The 25,787-nt window shown below is 46.4% G+C and overlaps 1 protein-coding gene across 3 annotated transcripts in view; it reads left to right on the forward strand.

Moving 5' to 3' along the window:
• Positions 1-25,787, forward strand: part of ARHGAP10 (Rho GTPase activating protein 10) — a 1,108,509-nt gene that overhangs the window by 829,657 nt on the left and 253,065 nt on the right. For 2 of the 3 annotated variants that reach the window (XM_086962271.1, XM_086962274.1), the window contains exon 20: positions 1,723-1,776. The exons of the other annotated variant lie outside the window; for it this stretch is intronic. In XM_086962271.1, coding sequence (XP_086818397.1) covers positions 1,723-1,776 — 54 coding nt within the window. The remainder of the gene's footprint in view (positions 1-1,722; positions 1,777-25,787) is intronic. 3 annotated transcript variants of the gene reach the window in all.

The following is a 25,787-nucleotide window of genomic DNA, read 5'->3' on the forward strand; positions in this document are numbered from 1 at the left end:
TATTTATTAATTATGCAATAAAACCTATATAGGTGTGTGTGTGTGTGTATATATATGTATGTTTATATACATATATACATACTGATGGTCCCACTTGCTGGCACTTACCTCTGGTTGATCAAGTGGTCAGTGATGTTTTGTTGGCATTTTATTCTATGCCTTCAATCAGCTGTTACCTCGTCAGCTGGAGATGTAGTTATGGATTATGGAGAACACTAACTTAACTTGGCTACCAGACTTTGCTCTCCCTCACCCAGGTCGCAGAGAATATAAGCACTCTAAACCTCTATTTAGATAACCAGCCATATGCAGCAGTCTTTACTTGAGCTTTTTGTGGTCGCTTTATTCCTGAGGGTCAATTTTCGTCTTCTTGTTCTCTAACAATGGTGGTATTATTTTAGGCATTTGTCATGCTATTTAACACCCATCGTAGATTGCTTACTTCTGCACTACATTTCTGCCATGAAAAATATTGTATAGAACAGTCTCCATTCCCAAAGATGATGTCTTAGAACATATCATAAGTTGTCATATGTAATGTTATAAGCGTTGCATGGTTGGGCCATAAGTTGTAGTTAGTGCTACTAACTAACTGGTGAATTTCTTTGTTTTTTTAATTCAAAACATTAATGTTCACACTGAGGAATTAATCTAAATATAATGTTACATTAACCTTTGTTTTTTTCAGTGAATTTAAAAAGTTTTTTTAAATAAAAAAGTTCATTTTATTACACCTAACTATATTGTTACTTTAACCTTTGGTTTTGTGAGTAAATTTGAAGGCTTTTTTAAATATAAAAGTATTTTTCTAAATGCATTGAAAGTAACAATTCCATTAATGTTTGTGCTGAGAATGTTCTTCATCTTAGTTTTTGTAACTCACATATTGAGAAATGTTCATAGTTTTCATACTCTTTGTGTCAATCTTTACATAAACGTAATATTTATATTTCAAAAACACGCTGATCAGTTTTTACTATACTTTAAACTGTGTCTTTACAATGAGCATCCATTTTTAAGCTGTGTGATCGCTTTCACAGGTGGCTTGCGGGAGACTCGCAAGATCTTAGAGTTATAAATGTTATTCCAACAATCTATTTTACAGATTTCTTTTTCATGTGTTGCGTATTATTATTGAATGCTAATCTTCAACCCCTTCCATGCGGGGCACATTCCCCCGCTGTGCTGGGGGGAGGTGGGGCGCGCACAGCGCCCCGGTGCTCATGACGAGCTCAGCTCGTCATGCAGCATGGTGGTCGTGTGCTCATGACGAGCCCGTTTCTTTAGAACGTTCGCACAGCAGGGTAATTAGCCCAGCATACGAGCGCTCTAACGGTCATGACGAGCTCAGCCCGTCATGAGCCACGAGCACCGTGGCTCATGATGAGCTCTGCTCGTCATGAGCATTGAATGAGTTAATGATTGAGTAATTACAGTATCTATATTGTATGAATTATTTTGTTTACAAACGTACAGCTCTAGCGAGATGATTGTGGGAGTCAAACACAATACTCTGTGTGGACTACGAGAAGGCTGTAATTTCTGTCTGGCTCTTGCGATACGCTCGCAAGATCATACACTTGGAATTGAGTTCATAACACTGTATTTTTGTAATTTTGATGAAATAAGTCACAAGAAGTTTTGTTTAAGGTTGAAACACTGTTGATGTTTTGTTGCTTTTGAGATATAAAGAAACTCCTCTTTTTTTTACAATCTTGCAAGCCTCTCGCGAGACACCAGTGAGAAACCCAGGAGAAGAAAGACATCCCAATGAAGGTTTGTGATTGATTATTATGGATGTCTTTGTTTAGAAAATAAAGATTCCTTCCTTATTGCTTCATTTGGCTATTGGGTTTTGCTGTGGGTAGACCTTTTTTGCCTACTTCTCTGACATTGCCAGGTGGGAATAAAGTATCTGCGAAATGTGTCATATGTAAAACATGCAAAAAGGAGTTCACTAGGGCCAGCCAGAATGAGCAATACAGCACGAGTACCCCATCAGAGCCTTGCTTGGGATGAGTTAGCCCATGCTGCAGAGCTTGATAACTCCACAGGGGCGTCCACGTCTTTTGAACCTGATGACACTGTGCCTGCCCAGGTACTCAACGCTCAAGCAGATAACAATCCTGCTTATTTAAGTTGAGGACTTTTTGCTTCTTATGTAAGCATATATTTTTTTCTTTTGAGACCAGCAGGGCTGCACAAGTCAAGCTTGTCCAAGATCATAAATGTCTACCCAGCCTGTAGTTTGTGTTTTTTACATGTTTTTTTCTATCTTTTTCTCCTCTTTATTTTCAAGTAAATGTTTTTTTTACTTCCAAATTCTTATCTTTGTTGTACTCTTTTAAAAAAAAGTTAAAAATTTTAAAAACACAAGAAAATACAGTTGTTCAAAAATTCTAATTGAACAAACCTTTTCGGAGCTACCCTATACTTTCATTATGTATGTTGATTGTGCTGTTACCCTTTATTTCTTGTTGATGATTCTCGAGCCACGATGCTCTCATACATAGCATGGTTGACTCTCGTGAGCCAGGTGCACAGTCTGTCGCGTCCACAGTGAGGGGTCAGCATCTGCTGCTTTATGCTCGCGAGTTTCTCATGAGAGCGTACTTTTATAATGGAATTTACATTTTAACTGAACATATCCTGTTGTAATATGCATAATTTAAACGCACCAGATTTTCAGTACCCCTCTTTTTTATGCGATCACGTGAGATCATAAAATTACTTAAGGGGAAGAATTTACATTTACCTTCATTACAATACTTATCCATATAATCTCCACTACTAGACTAGGGGCAGAGACTGGCCTCTCCACTGGCACCTTGCATGAAGGTAACTAATGCGCAGAGTAAGATGTAAAGAGAAAATGCCTCCTTTCCCCAGGATCAATAGTATGCATAGTAGGGTGGAGAAGGTACTCACCTCACATGCAAGAACTCACTATTCCATAGTAAGTATTACAAGTACTAGTCTCCCCACTGAGACTTCTCCACAGGGAAATACCCATAAATATTACTTTGTGGGAATGGATTTTGCTATCCACTCACAGCTCTCTCCAGCATGACAGACATATATAGTAGTATGTAGGAAAACATTTTCATCTGCACTAACATCTATCTCCAAGACAACATGGATGTGCAGTATGGTTTAGTGAAGCAGTGGCCTCTGTGCTGACACCTCTCCTTAAATCAACAGTGCTATGCAGTGCTGTCTGGGAAGGAAGTGACCTGTCCGCTAACACGTCTTATCAGGGTGAGAGGAGGTTGTTGTAGAATTTGAGAAAAATGTGTCCCTCTACTCATACCCTGTCTCGTGCTGACACATATACATAGTATGCCGTGGGGAGAAACTACCCTGTTTAAAGTCTGTTGCATGGTAACTCTGTATAGTGTTGGGAGATACTGACTCCTTTCCCCTGACCTGTCACTTGGATGATGGGGTTGCAAATTAGGGTGTAAAAGTGGCTACCTCTCTGGTCACAGCTTTCCCCAGTATGACAGATGTACAAGTGTAGTATGGAGTTGAAATGTTCTAGTCATAGTCATAGTCATAAGTTCTTGTATAGCGCACGATTCACCAGAAAGGTCTCAAGGCGCTTTTAAGTCTGTCTTGCATACCCACTATAGAGACTATGATATGAAAACAGGTGAGACATCTCCCCAGAGTAGCATATGTGCAAAGTAGGCTGTGGGTTGAAACTGTTCTCTCTGCACATACATCTCTTCATACTGATGAATATCCAAAGTAGAGTATAAAACTTCTTAGACAACTGGTGTCCATATTTGATTGTGTAGGCATATTCACCATTACCAAGTCTCTGTCGAATAAAGGTGTGCATGGTGCCATTGACATATATTGACATGTAGTAGCATCTTAACAAGGAACTACCAGTTTTACTGAATATTGCAATACTATAATAATCTTGACATTTATAATAAGTATTAAGGAAAATAATCCAAAGTAACTTAAACATTTTTTATTACAACAAAAACGTTAGCACCAATACAAAGCTACAACAGCTACATTACCAAACTATATGAACAACTATATTACAAAGAAAACAAACAACTTTAAAATACATAACATTTGTATGGACTTACTGAAAAGTTTTGTACTGTGTGGTCTCTTGGGCACTGTTAATAAAAAAGAATTAAAAAAATAAATAGAGGGGCGTGGCCAAGATGGCGGGGTGAGCGGACGCTTCTTCCCGCAGCTCCTCCGGCCCGACTAGGCCCGAGCCCTTTTTCGTCAGCTTCTCTCCCCCTGCTGAAGCTCAGCGGCCGAGAGACGGGTGGCGGAGACCCTGGGGCACATATTGCTGCAACTTTGGCCCCGAACGCTCCGGCGGAGGTACGCTTAGAGACGATAAACGACCTGCGAAGCGCCTCGGAGGCGGAGCGGAGCGCTGGCCGGGAGGCTTGGATGGACCCTGGTGCTGATATCTGGTGGCCTGGCGCGGAATTCGCTTGTGTACCCGCATCAAACGGTGCCCGATTGGGAACGACAGATGGCTAGCTGCCGCGAGATGTCGCAAAGGGTGGACCCTATTGTGTGATCGTGGTGGCGCTTGGATCTGCAGCGGTGGCTTGCTACCTTGTGTGAGCCCCAGCCCCGTCGCCAGTTTGAGACAGTACTCAGGATCTGGGGCCGGGTCTATTGTTTCTCTTCTTTGGCTGGTCGGCCCCGGATGGGACCCCTCTCAGTGAAACTGACTCTTGGCGCAGCCTGGGTGGCGCCGTCGGGCTCGGATGATCTGCCCGGCTACGCCCGACCGCCATCTTGTCCTCAAGGCGACGGTGACGAAGCCCTCCTACAGTGTCGCCCGGGGACGACTCCTGCACCCCTGGCCCGGCATGGCTCTTTCTTCCTGAGGGACGCTGCAGCCTGGGTCCCACCTGTGGGGGCCAACGTCTGAATTATGGCTGGGCTGTGAGTTGCCTTCTAGAACGGGACTGGCCCGCCATTTTGTCCTCTGTGGCGCAGGACCCTTGGTGTCCCTACTACGACGGGCGTTCCCCCTGGCGGCTCTCTGCCGGCCGTTGGAGACTCATCGAAGCCGAGGCCTGCTGCTGGTGGACCGAGCTCGCATTTCTGACTGAGTGGAGTGTGGCAGCTTACGAGGCATGAATGTCGGGGAACCGAGGATCGAGGAAAGGGGACCGCACCCTGCCGGATATGCTCAGCAGAGCCCAGCAGCAGCGAGACAGGGCGCAACCGTCCCCGAGCTCTTCTAGGGCTGCAGCGGACCCGACCGGAGGTGAGCCCCCCCATCACAAGGTCCTTCATGAAAGATCTGTTCAGCTCGCTTAAGGCTGACTTCCAGACGCTGAAGCAGGAGGTGGCCAGCGAAGTGCGCGAGGTCCGTAGAGAGGTGGAGGGCCTGGGTGAACGTGTGGAGTCAGCGGCTCAACGGAGGGACGAAGAGATTGTCCATTTGCAGCAAGACGTTCTCCGTCTCAGGGAGCAACATGTCGAACTCCAAGCGCACAATGAGGACCTGGAGAACAGGTCGAGAAGGAACAACATCCGAGTTCGAGGTGTGCCGTCCGCGGAAGAGGGGACAGACCTGACGGGCTACCTGAAGGATTTGTTCAGAGAGATTCTGGGAGAGCCCGCGGACTTCCCGATCCGAATCGACAGGGCCCACAGGGTCGGCCGACAGCGACAGTCGACGGCACCTCCGCCGGACATCTTGGCCTACCTCCCGGATTTCCCGGTGAAGGAGCGCATCATGGCCGAAGCCCGCAGAAAGCAACCATTGACCTTCCGTGAACGGCCTGTGGCATTGTATCAGGACCTGTCCGCTATCACGCTACAGAAGCGCAGGTCCTTCAAAATTGCAACAGATTTCCTGCGAGAGCATGAGACACCGTACTCTTGGGGGCATCCCTTTCGCCTGATATTCCGTTGGAACGGGGTGCTCCATCAGCTGCGTTCCTTGCAAGATGTCTGCGGTGTCCTGGGCCTCACGGCCGCGGAGGAGGGAGAAGCGACACCGAGCTGGAGGCGTTCGTATAGAGGAGGACGGCGGCGATCAGCGAGGAGGAGGTCGGCGGCGAGTGCTGGACGGCCGGACTCGCCCACTGTTAGGGCGGACATGGCCAGCGCACTGAAAGAAGCGGCCAGGGACTCGGTCGCCACGAACGGTGTCGCCTTGACGGCGTAAACTCACTCCGGGGTGAGATGGACTAGCTTCTTCAGTGCCAGGTTTGGGGGCTGGAGGGAGGGTCGGGGGTGAGGCGGGGAGAACGAGTGGCTGGACGTCCACTTTTGCTACTTTCCACAGACTTGTCCGTTTTGGGACTTGACTGGGACAATGGGTTGTTTGTATATGGGTGGGGAATTTGCCAGTTGCCATGGGTCTGTTTTGGGGGGAGTTGGGAGTTGTTCAGGGGTTGAGGGGGTACTGTCCAGTATCTCAAATGTTATTGCTTGGCTCTATTTTGCTCGTCCTGCGCTGCTATCCCGTGCCTCCCTTTCGCTTATTGTCTGCCCGTGGCTTGGCGTTTCCGGCTCCCTGGGGGTATGTCGTCACTGAAGGTAGTGACCCTTAATGTTAAGGGTCTGAATAACCCTGTGAAGCGTAGGGCGATCTTATCTCTGCTGGAGGGGGACACAGGCCGATATATGCCTTCTGCAGGAGACCCATTTACTATCACGGGATTGTCATAGGATGCGCTCTGCTAAGTTCCCAACTCAGTTTTTTTTCCTCTGCCGCATCTAAGACCGCGGGGGTAGCCATCCTGCTAGCAAGTTCCTTCAGGGGGGAGGTATTGTACAAATTTGCGGAACAGAAGGGGAGGCTATTGGCATACCGCCTCCGCCTGGGGGACACGACATTCACTATTGGCTCCTTATATAGCCCTAATGACCACCAAGAGCGCTTTATGGACTCGGTGCTGGTAGACGTGACTGCCTCCCCCGATCGCCATATCATACTAGGGGGCGATTTGAATATAGTCTTTGATTCTACGCTAGACAGATCAGCGCAGCGATACCCGCAGACTGGGGAACTTTCACAGGCTGGGAAGGCCCGAATCACTGACCTGGATCTGCATGATCTTTGGCGCACCCTCCACCCCACGGATAGGGACTATTCCTATTATTCACATGCGCACCGGACCTACGCACGGTTGGACTACTTATTGGTTAGTGGGCCGATGCGTGCCGCAGCTACGGCGGCGGACATTGGGGTCCTGTCGCTGTCTGATCATGCGCCGGTCGTGGGCTCATTTGCGTTGCCGGCGGCCTCCCCCTCTCGGGGGTGTGGCGCCTCAGGGACACCCTCCTGCACAAAAAAACGGTTGTGAAGCATATTGAGGAAGCGATTCGGGAATACCAGGCACACAATGATAACTCGGACACCTCGCCAGCGACACAGTGGGCGGCGTTGAAGGCGGTTCTTAGGGGGGGGTTCATCTCCATCTCCTCAGCAGAAAATAGGGAGAGACAGCGCAAGCGGGAGGAGCTGACTTCCCAGGTCCGGGAATTGGAACAGGTCCATCGCCGTACCGGAGCTCCGAGGGTTTGGAGGCAGTTGAAGGCTGCCAGGAAGCTCCTGTCGGCATTGGACATGGATAGGGCGGAATACGCAGCGCTGCGTCTAAAACATGCGTTTTACACGGGTGGGGATAGGTGTGGCAAACTCTTGGCAAATAGGCTTCGTATCGCGCACCAACGTAACGTAGTGAAGGAACTACTCGGTGCTGACGGGGTGGCGGTCTCTGATGACGCCGCGGTGGCAGAAACGTTCTGTAGTTTCTATGAAGCGCTATACACGGGGGAACCCCCCCTCGACGCAGGATGCTTCGGAATATTTGGAGTCAGTGACCCTTCCGGCGCTGGACTCAGCTCAGGCGGAACACCTCGAGCGTAACATCCACGTGGAGGAGGTGATATCAGCGATAGCTAGGCTCAAACACGGGAAGGCTCCAGGCCCGGACGGTTACACGTCCTTGTTCTATAAAACCTTTTGCCCGGTCGTGGCCCCTATTCTCACTCGCCTGTTTAACTCTTTTTCCGAACCGGGAGCCATCCCGCCGGACCTGCTAAGAGCAACAGTCTCAGTGATCCCGAAACCTGGGAAAGACCGGGCCCTATGCGGCTCATACAGGCCTATCTCACTCCTGAATGTCGACCTTAAGTTGTACACAGGGATTTTGGCGTCTAGGCTGGCCCTGCATCTGCCGGGCCTGGTTGAGGCTGATCAAGCTGGCTTTGTGCCTGGCAGACAAACTGTCGATAACACCAAGAGAGTAGCTCACATTCTGGAGAAAGCTTCGTGGATCCCAGGCGAACGGATGCTGCTGGCGGTGGATGCTGAGAAGGCATTCGACCGGGTTCACTGGCCTTATCTCGAGCAGGTGCTCCGGAAACTGGGTATTGGAGACAAATTCTGCTCGATGGTCTTCAACTGCTACAAGTACCCTTCGGCGACAGTGAGAGTCAATGGGTGCAGCTCCCGTAGCTTTGCGATCGAACGGGGCACTAGGCAGGGGTGCCCGCTCTCCCCACTCCTCTTTGCGCTCTACATGGAGCCGTTTGCCCAGAGAATTCGTCAAAACCCGGATGCGGTCGGGATCACGATGGGGCAGTATATCCACACGGTCAGTCTTTACGCGGACGATGTCCTGTTGACCTTGGACGATCCTAGACGGGCCCTCCCCGCTTGTATTCATGAACTGGACGCTTTTTCTAAAGTGGCTGGTTTTAAGATGAACATGGGCAAGTCGGTGGCTTTGGATGTGTCCCTGGCCGCGGATACTAGACGAGATCTGCAGTGGCTTTTTCCCATGCAGTGGTCGTCCTCTCTGGTACCGTACCTGGGAATTCTGCTTGCGCCAACGTTGCCAGCGATGGTAACGGCCAACTATGCCTATCTTAGCAGGAAAATCAGGGAGGAACTGGGCCGCTGGAGTAAAAGCCTGCTGTCCTGGCTCGGCAGGATTGCTGCGGTCAAGATGACGGTTCTGCCCCAGATTCTATACCTCTTCCGAGCCTTGCCGCTCCAGCCTCCTGTGGGCTGGATTAGGCAGACACAAGCCGACATCGCGCGCTTTGTCTGGCAAGGCCGCAAACCGAGAATGAAGAGGGTTCTCTCCACGCTGGCTCCGGAGGCGGGGGGCCTTGGCATCCCGGACCTCCGGAAATATTTCCAGGCGGCGCAGTTACGCTACCTAGTGGAGTGGAGCAGGTGGGAATCCGACAAGCATTGGCTCTTCCAAGATCAGGCGGTGGCGGGGTGCACCCTCCAGGAGGTCCCATTCTTGCGCCGGGTTCACCGCCCCCCCAACCTCTACGCTTCCTTCGTTACGCGAGTTCCCTTGAGGGTGTGGGACACAGTCAGTGAGGTTCGTGAACTCACCACGTTCCCTTCGCCTTTCACGCCGATAGCGGATAACCCTGACTTCTCCCCCAGGATGGGGCCAGGTGCTTTCTCCCACTGGAGGGCGGCGGGTTGCCGAGCGCTCTTCCAGATCTATGGGCCGGAGGGAGTGGTCCCCTTTCAGCAACTGAAACAGGAGTTCCATTTGACTGAATTAGACAGGCTGCGATACATGCAGGTTAGGCACTGGGCGCTTCAATCCCAGGTGCGGGACACTGCTGATCGCCAGATAACGCCATACGAGCGGTGGTTGGTGACCCGCGCCTCGGATGCTAAGCTGATCACCGATCTTTATAAATTCCTACAGCCCCCTCCGTTTCATTTTTATAACCCAGGCAGGGAACGTTGGAATAGAGAACTGGGAAGGACGCTTAGCCATAAGGAATGGGATCAAATTGCGCACCGAGCGAGACACTCTGCATATCATACAGGTCTCACCGAAACACTCACCAAGGTGTCCACGTATTGGTATTACACCCCGGAGAAGCTACACGAAATGAACAGGCATATTGAGAAGGAGTGCTGGAGGGGTTGTGGTCGGGTGGGGACCCTTACACACATACTTTGGGATTGTCCCTTGTTAGAAGCTTACTGGAAGGAAGTTCTTGACGAGATTGATGTTCATTTTGCAACTGAATTGCCGCGCTTCCCGGCGTATGTATTGCTAGGCCTGATGTACCCGTTGAAGTCCCGCAGGGGCAGGCAAATTGCGATAGCGTTGGGTTCAGCGATTCAGAACATCTTGATCCACTGGCGTACCACCACGGTCCCCTCTATCACAGGCTGGCTGCACAGGCTTTGGCACGTGCTAGGTATGGAGAAATTATCGCTTATGGTTGCGGGGGACGTGGACCAATTTGATGAGCTATGGCAACCCTTTCACGCGCTTTTAACTACTGAATTCAGGGAACTCACTTGCCCGAGGTACCTCAGACTTCTGAGATTGACACCACCGGTGATTTCAACCGACTAAGGGGACACAAGATCTGGGCTCGCGGGGAGGGGGGCGTGGCGGGAAGGCAGGTTGCGTTATCAGCCGAGTATTGGACGGGGGGGAGGTGGGGGGGTGTTGGGGTGAGTTGGGTTGTTTGGGGGAGGGGGTTCTGGGGGTGGTGGGGTTGGTTTCTTGCATTATTTCTTTTCCTTTTCTGGTCTGCTTGATGGTGTCGACTGTATTCAGCCTTTATCATTTGCCATTGTTCTTTTCTTTACAGTAGCCTTGTCCACCATCGCACTCATAGATTTATGCTCAGCTTCTCTCACCTAAATGTATGTAACCCTAACCCTCATGTTCCCTTACCTCCTATATTTTGTCTTAATAAAATGCTTTAAACCTAAAAAAATAAATAAAAATACATTAAAAAAAATTCTAAAGCTCATAAGCAGCTGCTATACACTCCCCCTTTTTTGCTTTATGTGCCTACTGGATATTGTTCTTGGGAGCACTTCTTTTCCAACCTTTTAGCCGCCTTAGCCTGCCAAAGACTCTTCAATTTCCTGGTATGTGATGGCAGATTAGGTGGCAATAAAGTCTCAGCAAAGCAGCATATTGATAAATTACAGTTTACAGAGCCTCGCTCATGTTGCTGAACTGCTCAGCTGTACAGGCACCTCTACATCCATCCAGCTGAAATAAACTTTGCTTGAAGAGGTAGTTATTGCTGAACAGCACAATAATCCTGCTTGTTTTAACACAACTCTTCTTTGCTGCACCTGTAAGGAGATAATTGTTTCTTCAGAGACCAATTTCCATTTTTCTCCTAAAAAAAGACAAAATAACCAAAAAGATAAGTTACATACTGGCCAATAATTGATAACAGTGAAGCATCAGTATATTTTCTAAACCTTTCTACAGTTGTCACCCGCAATCACATATTTACATCTAATGATTCAGTAATTTATTATTTTCTCCTGAAAAATTCCTATCCCTCACCCAGTGCACTTTTTTTCACAAATACATGTTAACCTGCCACCAAGCCTAATTTCATAAAACTTTATAAAGTACCACATTTCTCTTGAGACACCTTTGCTAACACTCACCGCAGCTTTTCACTCTACATATAGCAATATCACCTCTCAAACGTTTCATAGGGCTAAATTAAATGGACAGTCAGACTCTTAAGAACGGTACATCTTGAATTATTCAATCAATCAATCAGGCGTTTGTTAAGTTCGATTATTTAACCATAAGGGTCTCAAGGCGCCGGGGGGGAGTGGTGTTAACGGGCTCCAGTCCATCGGGGAGGTCTGTCGAAGAGCCAGATTTTGAGGTTTCTTGCGAAGATGGGGGAGCTATGTTTTCTGTCTGAGGTGGAGCGGCAGGGTGTTCCAGGCTCGGGCTGCGAGGAAGGAGAAGGAGCGGCCTTCCGATCTGGTCTTTCTGATGTGGGGGACCACAGCATAGGAGAGCTGGGCAGATCGTAGGGTCCTATGGGGTGCGTGGAATTTGAGTCGGCAGTTCTGGTATGCTGGTCCGGTGTCGTGGAGGGCCTTGTGGGCGTGGGTGAGCATCTTGAAGGTGACTCTAGCTTCGATGGGGAGCCAGTGGAGTGTGTACAGGTGCTGGGAGATGGGGCAGTGTCTTCGCAGGTCGAGGAATAGTCTTGTGGCGGCGTTCTGGATGTTCTTTAGATTGCGGGTGAGGTTTTTGTTTAGTCTGGCGTAGAGTGTGTTGCCGTAGTCGAGTCTGCTGGTGACCAGGGCGTGAGTGGCAGTCTTTCTGTGTTCAACGGGGATCCATTTGAAGGTCTTTAGTAGGAGGCGGAGGGTGTGTAAGCAGGAGGACAAGACGGAGTTGAGCTGGCAGTCCGTTTTGAGCTTAGAGTCCAGGATGATTCCCAAGTTGCGTGCGTGGTCCGATGGGGTGGGCGGGCTTCCGAGGGCAGGGGCCACCAGGTGTTGTTCCATGCATCAGGGTTTGGGCCCATGATGAGTACTTCAGTTTTGTTGGTGTTTAGTTGTAGGCAGCTGTTTTTCATCCATCTGGCGACGGCTTCCATGCCGTCTTGAAAATTGTGTCTGGCGGTATCGGGTTCGTTGGATAGGGAGAGGATGAGTTGGGTGGCATCTGCGTATGACACAATGTTGAGTCCGTAGGTTCTGACGATCAGGGGGAGCGGAGCCATGTAGACGTTGAAGAGTGTAGGGCTGAGGGAGGGCCCCTGGGGGACTCCGCAGGTGATAGGTGTAGGGTCGGAGAGGAAAGGGGGAGTCTGACCCGCTGCGTTCTGCCGGAGAGGAAGGAGCAGATCCAGTTGAGGGCCTTGTCTTGGATCCCTGCGTCATGGAGTCTGCATATTAGGGTGCGGTGAAAGACTGTGTTGCACGCCGCTGAGAGGTCGAGGAGGATAAGGGCTACTGTTTCTCCTTTGTCCAGTAGGGTGCGGATGTCATCTGTTGCAGTGAGGAGGGCAGTTTCCATACTGTGTTTTTCTTCTGAAGCCGGATTGGGAGGAGTCGAGGATGTTGTGCTCTTCAATTAATGTGTCGAGTTGGCTGTTGTTGATGGTTTTCTCAATGACTTTCGCTGGGAACAGGAGCAGGGAGATGGGTCTGTAGTTTTTGAGGGTGGGGTCTACAGAGGGTTTCTTCAGGAGGGGGTTGACCTTGTCGTGTTTCAAGTCGTCGGAGAACCTTGCAGTCGCCAGGGAGTGGTTGATGGTGTGGCAGAGCATGGTGTCGGCGGCTCTGTTGAAAATGTGGTCGGGGCAGGGGTCCATGGGGGCTTTGGAGTTGATTGGCTTTGTGTTCAGTGTGTCTTCGGTGGTGAGGGCTGTCCTGTTGTCGATCGCTGGCTTCAGGGTGTCGGGGTGGTTAGTGAGGGTTCAGTGTGTTGGTTGTCTTCGTTGAAGTTTTTGTAAATGCTCTTGATTTTGTGGTGCAAAAAGGTGCTGAGTTTGTCGCAGAGGTCTTGTGAGGGAGGGATGTTGGTATACTCGCTGGTGGGTTGGGCGAACTCCTTGATGGTGTTGAAGAGTTCTTTGCTGTTGTGTGCGTGAGTGGAGGTTCTGACTTCAAGCGCTTTTTCCTCGTTTTTCTGATGTGTTGGTGGCAGCTCTGAAGTTGTTGCAGGCTTCTGTGGATTTGGTGTTCCTCCAGGCCTTTTCGAGGTGGCGGCGAGTGCGTCTGGACTCTCGAAGTTCGGTGGTAAACCATTTGGCTTTCTTGGCGTGGGTGTTGTTGTTTTTTTTGAGGGGGCTATGGTGTTGGCGCTGTCGGAGATCCATCTGTGCAGGGTTCGGGCTGCGGTGTTGGCGTCGTCGTTTTCCGCTATGGTTGGGGTGGAGTTGCTGAGTGATGTGGTTAGCTGGTAATCAGTGATTCTGGTCCAGTTTCTTAGCGGGAGCAGCTGCAGGTGTCTGTGGATGGTGGGTGTTCTGAGGGTGAAGTGGACGCATCGATGGTCGGTCCATGGAAGTTCGGTGGTGTGGCTGAAGTTGATGGAGTTACCTGTTGTGATGAGAGGGTCGAGGGTGTGTCCTGCTGAGTGCGTGGGTTCGGTCATGATCTGGCAGAGTCCAATGTTGTGGAGGTTGTCCAGGAGGGATGTGGTGCTGGGGTCCAATTGGTTGTCGAGGTGGAAGTTGAGGTCTACCAGTAGGGTGTAGTTGGTGGACGCGATGGCATGCGGGGAGATGATGTCTGTGATGGAGTTAGCGAAAAGTCTGCGTGGTCCAGGGGGTCGGTAGATGACTGTTCCTCGGAGTGTGGTGGTATGGCTGGCCAGTATCTTGAAGTTAAGGTGTTCCATCAGGTCTGTGGGCTCGTCAGGGAGTGTGCTCAGGCGGAGGTTGGATTTGTGGACAATGGCAATTCCTCCTCCAGGGTGGGTGGGGCGGGCCTTCCTGGAGATCTTGTATCTTTGGGGAATGGCAATGGCGATGTCCGGTCCCGACGTGGTGTTGGTCCATGTTTCGGTGAAGGTGTTGTGGAGGAGGTCCCAGATTTCGAGGGTGTGTTCGTGGAGGGATCGGACATTGAGGAGGATGCATTGCAGGGTCTTCGGTTCGGTTGGATTGTGGTTGTAGCTTATTACATTCTTTGTTTTATAATTTCAGAAACACTGCTTCCTTTACTTACAAGTATGCACAGTTTGTGCACTTAATTTTATAACACAATCATCAAACCTTGCTACACCCTAATTTCTACCTCTCAAAAGCTATATGAACACATCTACACCTCCCAAACAACTTTTCACTTAGTGTAAAATAAGTCTACCAATATTAGTACACTTACTTACACTTTACAACAAACTCAAAGAGACTTCCTTCTGCACCAAGGAGAATATCTGGGTCGGCACCCAATCACATCACAGCATTTCTACAACCATGTCCTAAGAATGGTAACTATTGGTTTAGCCTTGGCCTTTCTTTTTTTTCTTCTTCTATTATGATCTGGCGAGACTCCCGCTGGATCGTAAAATACCTTGTGGCAGGTCTAGTAATTTTCAATGCAAATCTCACAAGAGTATCACGGAATGCCAACCACCTCATGGCAGGCTTTTCCATGTGAGTCTTTTGGGATTCTCGCAGGAACGAACGTACTCCATAGAAAATAACCATCGACTCATCACTGTGCTTATCTCTTACACTCTTTCTCGCAAAAACCAGCACCACAATATGCATTCCTACTAATGGAGTGTATTGAGAACTCATTAACTCCTTTTTACTATACATAGTCCAGCGAGATCGTAAAAATGTGTTAAAAATAATATATATTTCTTTTTTTAACAGTAGTTGTCCCTTAGACACCTTCTCTCTAAACTTAGGGGGACAGAATGCCTTTCTGCTGCCCCTTATGTATCTCTTTTATTTTATTTCCACAACACCTCCAATTGTAACTGTAATGGCGATCATTTCATTTTTAACATTCCAACAGCCAGCCAATCAGCTGCGGAGCCCCTCGCTCCCACAAGAGCGTGAAGGCACACAGGAAAAACACACATCTTGAAAAATAACAGGGCTCCATTTTTAAATTTCAGAGCCCAACCATCCAAGGATGCAATTATATTTGACCCTTAATTTCTCAAAAACTGCTGAATAGATTTACACCAAGTTGCAAAAGCCCAATCTGCGGACCAAGATCTAGCTTCCTGACGAATTTGGTGTAATTCCGTTTAGCAGTTTTTGCTGTGGCTGTGTCTAAGGAAGTCTATGGAAAATGCATGGGGGCATTACGTTTTGGGACTCGCTCATTTCTCAGGCCCGCTTGACGGATCACCCTAAATCTTTCCAGGAAGGAGCAGAGGCAGATTTTAATTTGGAACATTTTGTGAATATTCGTCAAACGGGGCCAAAGGTATTAGCAAACCACAAAATGCTCCCTCTATGCGAAAGCAGACCTAACTATGACTACCTAGTGGCAACTGTCGCTAGGTAATATATTAATATATACATATATAATATACAGTCCCCTCAATCCTCCACAGATTGGGCGCAGACACTAAATTTGCTTAATCAAAATTACTTTATTTTTATATAGAAAGGTGCTGTAATGACACGTATTGGCCAGTATTGGCCTTGATCACATACACGCTGCTTTTGGAAACAGAAGCTTATACACATCATGTGATGTATGAACATGGACAATATAGTGTGCTAATCATTGTAAAAGTGCGAAAACGTTATGAAACATTATTGTGCAAAATAGCCAATTTTAAAAGATTCAGCTAAATGCTATCACAGAGCTACTAACATTATTTGAAATTAAATCAGCATAAATAACATTATTGTCGTGACTTTTGAGAAGTTTACTTCTGTTTACATTTTAAATCAGAATTTATGGGTTTAAAATCGAACAATTCATTTATAATTCTTCTAATGAGACCGAATTAATATTACATCCATAACTTGCTATAAAACCAATGCTTTAAAAAATCTATCAGTGCTTTTAAAAATTAACAGAAAATGTCAGTTCACCATTGCATCCAGATAGCATGACATTGCCCACTGAAATAAAATAAACATTATGATGGCTGGTAGCATTACTGGATAAATCATTTTAGACATAAAATATTTACGAGTCCTAGTCATATAAAAATCTAACCATCATCTTGCAAACCAAGTATAAATTTGAGCAGCACTGGTTAGTTAAAGCAAATCATTGCTAGTCTCACGATTGACATATATCGCTAAAATAGCATGTTAGAACCCATAGTATTAAATGTAATAAGAATCAAAACAAAAATAATGGTAAAATTCCAATACTCGTATCACATTCAGAGCTATAATATTATAAACAACACATCTCATCTAAAAACCAGAGACAAAGAACTAAATGTGCCCACATTGTGTGATTATTTTGTGTTAAAAACTGTATAGGTAAAAGAAGCATCTGAAATTTGAAGGCAAATTTTGAAGGCAAATGTATCTTCTATGCACAGAATACATACAAAATTACATAGATATCTATCCAGAAGATTCATAGGAATATGTGAAAATCATATTCTTGATTAAGGCCATTTGAAACTCTGGAGTCAGGATTTAAAATATATCTAGTCTCCAGCTGTCTCATCATCTGCTCTTGATTGCCACCTCTTGTTAATTTTGGAATTGAATCAATAACAAAGTATTCAATACAATTTGTATTGCTGCTATGCATTTCAGCTAAATGGTGCTCAACCGGATATGTTTGATCTATATTAGTGATCACCCTCAGATGTTGGAGGATCCTCTTCTGGACCTGCAGCTTAGTACTCCCTACGTATTTCAATCTACATTCACACTCCAGAACATAAACCGCATATTCAGTTTCACAACTGAATATGCACCTTATTTTCTGAGGTTCTCAATAAAGGGTGTGGTGGATTCGTAGATGTTTTTACCAGATCTGCAGGCCCAACATGTACTGCACTTGTAGAAGCCATTTTAGGGTTGTAGCCAACTCTTTTTATCCACATTCTCAGGACTACTTTTCACTAGGGCATCCCTCATAGGGGGGGGGGCCTTCCTGAATGTAATTCATGGTGCTCTAGGCAGAGAGTGCCCTAGTGTGACAGCACCCAGAACTAGTGGCCAATGTTTTCCCATATTGGCTCTCGTGGTTTCTCTTGTTTGCTGCACCCCAATATTAATCTTATAGTGAAGTCCGAATCTCTAGAGAGCCCATTGAAAAAAAGCCCCTCCCTACTTTTTTGAATTGCTTTAACAAGTACAGAATCAAGTATATCATTTTTGCATCCTCTTTGTAGAAATCTATTGACATCCTCATCTTGTCCAGGAAGCGCATCTTCCTGGCAGCTATAATTCCTTCTGAGATGTAGCACCTACCTGTAGGGGATGCTAATTTTAAGGTGCATTGGATGGAAACTTTTTGCTTGGAGCAAAGAGTTTCTCAAAGTGGTCTTTCTGTAAAAGCGTGTCTCTGTTTTATTATGTTGAAAGAAAACTTGCACATCGGGAAATTCTACTTGAATTTTACTAATATGTGCACGAACTCGAGGTTGATGGAATTAACATTGATCAAATTGACAAAGGATTCAGCTGACTCCATAGTACCCCTCCAAACCACAAAAAGCTCATCAATATTCTGTAGCCAACATACTACATGATCATTCCATAATGCATTATGGTCTGCGATGAGCACCTGCTCCTCCCACCAACCCATGTGTAAACACCCGTAACTGGGGGCGAAGCATAGTGTCCATCGCTGTAACGTGTATGAGCCAGCACAAACGTCGGAGAATCCTCGATATGCGGCCTGCGATAAATTACCCTTGCCCCGATGAAACGCGCTGATAGAAAATACGAGGTTTAATGAAACCCCAGCCAGAAACCAAGTGGTGAATAAAATACCCACAGTAAGCACTGCCCAAATAGTGTAAGTACTGTTACATTTTTTAAGTCCTGACGAATGCTCCACAGACCCGGCTGGGCGAGGAGGAACAGAAACATGTTGACCGATTTTTCTAAGTGGTATATTAGGATCTAGTCACACGGTCCATTAGTATACCCAACCTAGTTTTAATAACAAGCCACATCTTACCCTCAATAAATACTTGCTTGATGTTAGCTTCTTTTTTAACTGATCTTTTTGTGGGCACGGAACTATCTCTGGGCACTACCGCGCTGGACCAGAGGTTGCCTCAGGCTTGAGGCAGGCATACAGCACACTTATCAACCCCTATGACTATGCCACAACGCATGTGAGGGGCGGAGAAAAGATACACCGCTTAAAACAATTCATCCACCGCGTTTAAGAGTTTTTTTAAGCAACCAAGGTAACATGGTTACAAGTGTCCATTCCACCTCTTGATTTTGTACCTTGACCAGGGGAACTGAATGGACAGTTATTCCTCCCCCCTTCCCTTTGATTAAACCTTATATATATATATATATATATATATATATATATATATATATATATATACACATGTATATATACGTTTCCGCCAGTGAACAAGAATACTTTGATATCCGAAACGCGTCTGACCTTTGGCTAATTAAATCAAGTCCTGCAAATACCACGACAATTGGTGTCCGTATTCCTATCCTTCTCTGAAGCATGGCATTAACCGGCTGGTAGTGTGAAGGCGAGAGACGTTCGGGAACCTGTTTGGACATTACATTGCGGAAGTTGGTTGATTCCGCTTACGGACCCCCTCCCCCGGAAGAGGCAGCAGCCCACAGCCAGCATCGGACTTGCAATCTTAAAAGGATTTTTGGCGGCTACCCCCAAGAAACAGTGACAGGACTAACACCAAACGAGCGCCGACTGTAGTAGGGACGAGGACTCTCCAGTGTGGTGCGTACGGCGGTGAGTGTCCGGGAACTACTGCTATCGGTGGGGAGGTGTGGGCAGGCAACGCAAGCTCACATATTTGAGTTAGCACACAAATACAAGCCACCATGTCAGCGGACGTGGTCCATGCACTGGAAGCTGCAGCTGAGGATCTATTTAACAATTTACCTAAAATAACAGAATTGGGCAATAAAGAACAAAGCAACTTAAATACCAAAGTTGATGATACAGCAAAAAGCCTACTGAAACATCTAGGGAAATGTATGAGAGCCGAGGTCACCAAATGGTGGGAGAATAAATCGTTAACAAAATATGAAGAGGCTGGACAGGTACCTCGTGGGCTTAGGATTCTCCTGGCCCGAGTTACGAGGTCCCGGATCCCAAAATGTTAGAGGAATGGGGTAAGAGCAACCTGGATGCCTCAATGAATCTTGTACGGATTTTAATAAAATATGCAGAGTCTAATGGAGCATAATTACTACAACAAATTGATGAAATTAATGAGGAGCTAGGCAAATTAGAACCGAATGATTTTATATCAAAAACACGAAAGGAAATACAGGACCGCCTGACCAAACAAGAGGAGAAAATAAAACAACGTAAGGTTTTCAAATTTGCTAGAGACCTAGCGGACTATGAACAAGGACGTATCTATACGTTTGTGCGCAAATTTGTTACAGCCAAAAAGCTCAAACGGAACCCCAAGTCGGCGATCACAAGGCAACAACCCTTACAAGCACAAGTAGGTTGTTCAACAATGCCAAACTCCGAAACAAGCTCACTCAATAGTGAGAGAAGTTCAGAATACAGCATTAGAAGTTAATCTGATGACAACGTGGAGTTAAGAAGGCTCGACTTAGGGGAAAAGATCGTTTTTTTTTTTTTAGTCGAGGACCGGCGCAACACCCTAAGGCCGCGTAACCAACACAGCCTCCCGCAAACGCAGAAATGCCAAAAGGAGAGATAGGCGCAAAAAAACGAAAGCAAAATCAAAAAGAAATTACTGGCGCAAACAATAGAAACATCTAAAAATGACAAAACAATTATAAACCTGACAAACATGGCATTGACTGAAAAAGAACAACAAATTCTCAAATTAGGTCTCTCATATTGTCCGCCTAACAATTTCAACTACGCACAGACCAGAATAGATATTTTCAATTACATTCGGAAACTGAAATTAATTAAATTCTTTACCGTCAAAAACGGTTTGGCCAATATACAAACAGAAGTGCCATCAAGAATATTACAGGCCAGTAACCTTTCAGTTACAGACATTCCACTACTACTGGCTGCACAATCACTATCAGTGGAGACATCCATGGGAAACAATGACAGTGATTGTAATATATCAACACAACAACAGTTGCAACGAGCGGCCATAACACAAACAGGTGCAGGCAGCTGTCCTTTCAAAAATAAATTCACCTTTGTCCCACAGATGCCCAAAGACTCTATCAACATTTTCCATGACAGAGTGACAGATGATATAAAACAGCTATACCATAAGCTCAATCACAACCAACAGAAAAAATGTCACAATGAAAGAGAATATGTCAAACTTATGGACAAACTAAATAAAAACAACGAAGTCATCATAAAACCCTCTGACATGGGTGGTAACATAGTTCTACAGCCACAGTAAGACTACCTAAAAGAAGCCCATCGACCGCTCTCAGACGAAGCATGTTATGAACGTTCAAACAAAAAAAGATTACAACAATGCCACTGAAAAATTAAAGAATCATCTCCACCAATTTAGACGGGATGGCATGATCTCTACAGAGGAGTTCAAATATTTATGGGTTGAATATCCGAAAATTCCCTCAATCTATTTTGTACCTAAGACCCACAAAAATATCAACCCATTCCTGGACGACCGATCATATCTGCCAATGACAGTGTTGGGGAACATCTATCCCAGTATGTTGATTACTATCTTCAGGATCTAGTTAAAGATCTTCCAACATATGTCATAGACACTGGTGATTTCCTCAACAAGATCAACGACATACAATGGGAAGCAGACATGAAACTAATAACTCTAGACATCGAATCATTAAACACATGTATTGATCATAATGTGGGGCTAAAAGCAGTCCAACGTTTTTTAAGCTCTAAACCAGCTGAAAATTTTGAGCATAAAAAGGTCATTGTAAAGTGTATTGAATGGTGCTTTAACAACAATTACTTCATGTTCGGTACCCAGATGTACAAACAACTACGCGGGGTAGCAATGGGTTCTTGCTTCTTCCCCAGTTATGCCTGTTTAACGGTTGGCTGGTGGGAGGAGCAGATCCTCAAACAGGTACATCACGAACAATTCACGAGACATGTCAGACACTGGCTCAGGTTTATTGACAATCTTTTTATTGTGTGGCAAGGCAATGAGGAGAGTGCCAATGTATTTATCAATGATATCAATGATAACACAGTAAATCTAAAATTTACCTCACATATGAGTGACATGGAAATTAATTTCCTTGATGTCAAAGTCTATGTTGAGGCAAATAAAATCATACCACCCTTCATAGAAAAGCAACAGCGGGCAACTCAACGCTTCATGCATCGAGTGCCCACCCCAAACATCTTGTGCAAAGTATACCTTACGGTGAATTATTAAGAATCAAACGGATTTGCAGCACCGTAAAGCAACAAGAGAAATGCACACAAGGAGTACTTGAGAGATTCAGACAGAGAGGTTACAGTACATCAACCTTAAATCAAGCCATGTCTAAGGTCAATAATAGATCTAGAGATTCTCTATTAAACCCTACCAATGCCACACTAGAATCCCCAGAGGCTACAAATACACCGCGACTTATCCTTACCTTTAACAAACAGGAACAGCAAATTCGATCCATCATCAATCGAAATTGGCCAATAGTCCTTACAGATGGAGTGTTAGCCCCTGACATGCCTGACAACCCCACTATCACATTTCGTAGAGGGACCTCTATGAGATCACAAATAGTGCATAAAAACCCTGAAACCCTTACAAAAAAGACCGCATGGTTACAACCCAGACAGGGTTTCCAATAATGTTCTTCATGTAGTGCATGTGAATTTGGGATCTCCACCACCAAATATTTGACCCCATTTAGCCCCAATGAAATCAAGATCCAAGGCAATTACAACTGTAAAACGGAGTACGCTGTGTATGTTCTGACATGCACCTGTGGCCTCAGATATGTAGGCAGTACAAAACTACAGGTGCATGTCAGAATTTTACAACATCTGAGAGCTATAGTTAATAGCAAAACAGCGTACCCAGTTGCCAGACACTTTAAAGCCATGCACCGCAACAATCTCAAATGCCTGCAATATTTTGTCATCTCTGCTGTGTCAGAATGCCCCAAAGTAGGCAATAGAGAAAAAGCCTTGAGACAACTTGAATCCAAAATAATCTTAGAGTTGGACAGTAAACATCCTAAAGGGCTAAACAATACAGAACACCTCCATAATTTTCTCTAGTCAAATACAGTACTGTATAAGTAATAGAATGTCGAATATATATATGTATACATATATATATATATATATATTTTATTTACTTCTCCTCTAATGCTGCTATTGACATCCCCCTTCCCTTAGACACTGTTTTTTTAATATGTATATTGTCTTTTTTATGTACATATTTTTTTAAAGATACCACAATTTGATCACATTTTATGACAGCATCAGCACATTTTTGCACAGTTAATTCATTTCCACTATAATACTGAGGCACCTTAGAGTCATTCACTACAGAAATTTAGTGGACTAATATATTGTTTACATACAGTGAATAATTTTGCACATCTTGAACTTGGTACTGTAGGAAGGTGGATACCTGACTATGGTTACCCCAGATTTTTTGCCTAGTGTTTAGCTGGTTTTCGACTTAGTTGGCCTGGGATCCTGCTAATCAGGGCCCCAGGCTATCTGCTCTCACTGTAAAATGGACTCCATGTACTTTAGGTACATCTCCAATTGGATATTGGGTCACCTTATGATCCCTGTACCATAGGTACCCAGGGCATAGGTGCATCCAAGGCCTACCAGGGGCTGCAGCATGTATTATGCCACCCCTGGCTGGCCACTCACATTGACACAACTGGCTGATCACTCAGCTGGGGCAAGGTCGTGTAATCACCCCTTGCTTAGATATAGTATTCCTATATCTAACCTTCTATCTAGACACATATGCACCTATAAGTCACTCCTATGGCAGGCCTTAACAATCCTGGAGGCAGAGTGCTTGGTTTTATGTGAGATGGTGCTCTAGCATGAGCTGAGCCTGTCTGCAGCTTTCGGAACCATGTCCTTATAGCTGTTCTAGGATATTGCCATACCATATACTCTTAAGTGTATTATAAACCTCGCGGTTAAATGCTAACTCTGGTTTGGCTTTATCAAAACATGTCGAGTAAGGGGTCATATGCTTTGGAATACTACCCCCTCGCCAGTTCTGGCGACAGGGGTAGCATTCCACCCTTCTAGAGGGAGAAGACATGTTGTTCCTACTAATCCTGGTTAAAGTTAACCAGAGCCTCAGCATCACAAAATGGATGCTGCTGCCACAGACACAAGTCTGACCTCCTGCTGCTGGGAGTCCTTCCAGCAAGGGAGGCTTGGACAATAGGTTTCCTGTCTTGGGAGGTGCTAGCACCACCTCAGACAGGCTATAGTGTATTGGGGCAGGGAGGGCTGAAAGGAATGAGACACTGCCTGGAGCACACAAGGTGTCCCATGCATAGTCCAGTTCAAACCGGTGCTGGGGCACTCCAGCCCCAGCTCTGGCGCGAAACTGGACAAAGGGTAGGGGGTGTAACCACCCCCTTCCCTGGCCCCACCCATAGGAGGGACCTAGCAGGTTATCCAGCCCCTATATTTGGTATATAGGTAGGAGCTGAGTCCCCAGACTTTGGATTTATCCTGACTGAAACTTGAAATGAAACTCTGGACCTTCGACATTCTACCTGAAGATAGAAGACTGAAGAATCTCCCTTGTGGTCAAGGAGTGACCACCCTGCACAAGCAGGCAGCATCCAGCGATCAGCGGCTTGCTTTGTCGACGCTCCCGCCGGAGCCCGAGCACAGAGCCTGACAAGAACCGGACTTCCAGACTTCCTTCAGCCTGATCTACAGTCCCAGCAAAGCTGAGACCCGTAGAGGCGACGCGAGAAGTGGGACCGGCCGTCTTGAAAAGTCAGCGACTTGCTTTCCGTGCAGCTTCTGAGGCACCCTCGAAGCTGTGCATTGGGGATTGAGAAGCCCCAGCCCCGAGCATCATCTGCACTGAAGATCAGCCCTTCACACTCCACAAGTTTTGCGTGGGGCCCTTCTGCATTTTCCTGCTCGACGCATCTGTCCGGTCACTTGCCCGTTGGCTAGTGGCCATCTTGACGACGAAACCTTGAATTTACACCACTGGTCTGGTTGCTCCAGACTGGCCCTTGCTTCCCTGAAAAGAAGCAGCCCATCAGACCTTGCTGGTCTGATTAAGAAGCCAACTTTGATTCCTGCGTGGGTTGCCTTTGCCAAGGCTTGTTGACTCTAATCCGGAAGCCGACACCGCCGACAGCGATAGCCTTTGTGGGACAGTCTGTGCCTGACTCCTGGTCGTCGTCGACGCCTCCTGGTCCACGTGGCTGCAGATACAAGCTTCACGACATTACCTGATTGCTTCGTGAGATCGCCTGGTTCCTTCCTGGTTCCTTCCTGGTCACTGGCTAGTGACCCAGACTCTGTCCCCTCTGCTTTCAGGTACTCTTCATCCTCGATCCGCCCTTGGATCCAACCGGACACTTCTCTCCTGGTCGCCTGCAGCATCTTTCTTCACGGCTCCATAGGATTCAGCGACGAAACCCGACACACTTTGACACCTATGCACCCGCTTCCTGTGGGTGAGGTAACGCGAGTACTCCTGTGCTCCTGTGGGTATTGACAATCCAACTGTCTAGGTTTCAAGTAACTTTCATCGAGTCCAGTCAGAAGTGCCCTAAAAGAACTAGTTTCTAACTCTTTTGTTCCCATTCATTCTCCATGGTAACTTGTGTGTGAGTAAAGACTCTGCACACGCCTCCCGTGGGCCTCCTGCTTCCTATCCCTTGGTAGTACAGCGTAGCCCCAGCGATGCCCTAGGCCTATTCATTTTCCGAGCAGTGGTACTTATACCACTATTTTAGTATATGGTTTAGCGTGCCCCTAGGGCCCTACTGTATTTTGTGCAACTTATTGTATTTTAATTAAGTATCTTGTTATTTGCTTGTGCCTCGACCTCATAAAGAGTTCAGAGGGATTGTCTAGAAATAAATACATATGTATTTTATATATATATCCTGTGTGGTGTCCTTTCATTTGGTATTGAAGGGGTTGCATATGGGTGCTTCCATCACCATAAGGGTTGTTTGGACTGGCGCATGGTGCTCACTAGAATAGTGAACATCATATACCAGGCCAACTTCTCACAGGTACAATACTTGAAAATACCGGATATGGTTTTTTATATTATATGAATTTATTCAGTTAATATTTTAAGATCTGTCTTGATTTTTTTATACTTACAGGTATAGATAATTTTAGACATCTGGTATTTTCTTTAACCTCTTCGGTGTTCATGATGAGCTGAGCTCGTCATGAGGCACAGTGCTCGTGATGACCACACCCGTTTCTA

This window comes from Lissotriton vulgaris, chromosome 3_1 (assembly GCF_964263255.1).
Source record: "Lissotriton vulgaris chromosome 3_1, aLisVul1.2, whole genome shotgun sequence".
Lineage (NCBI taxonomy): Eukaryota > Metazoa > Chordata > Amphibia > Caudata > Salamandridae > Lissotriton > Lissotriton vulgaris.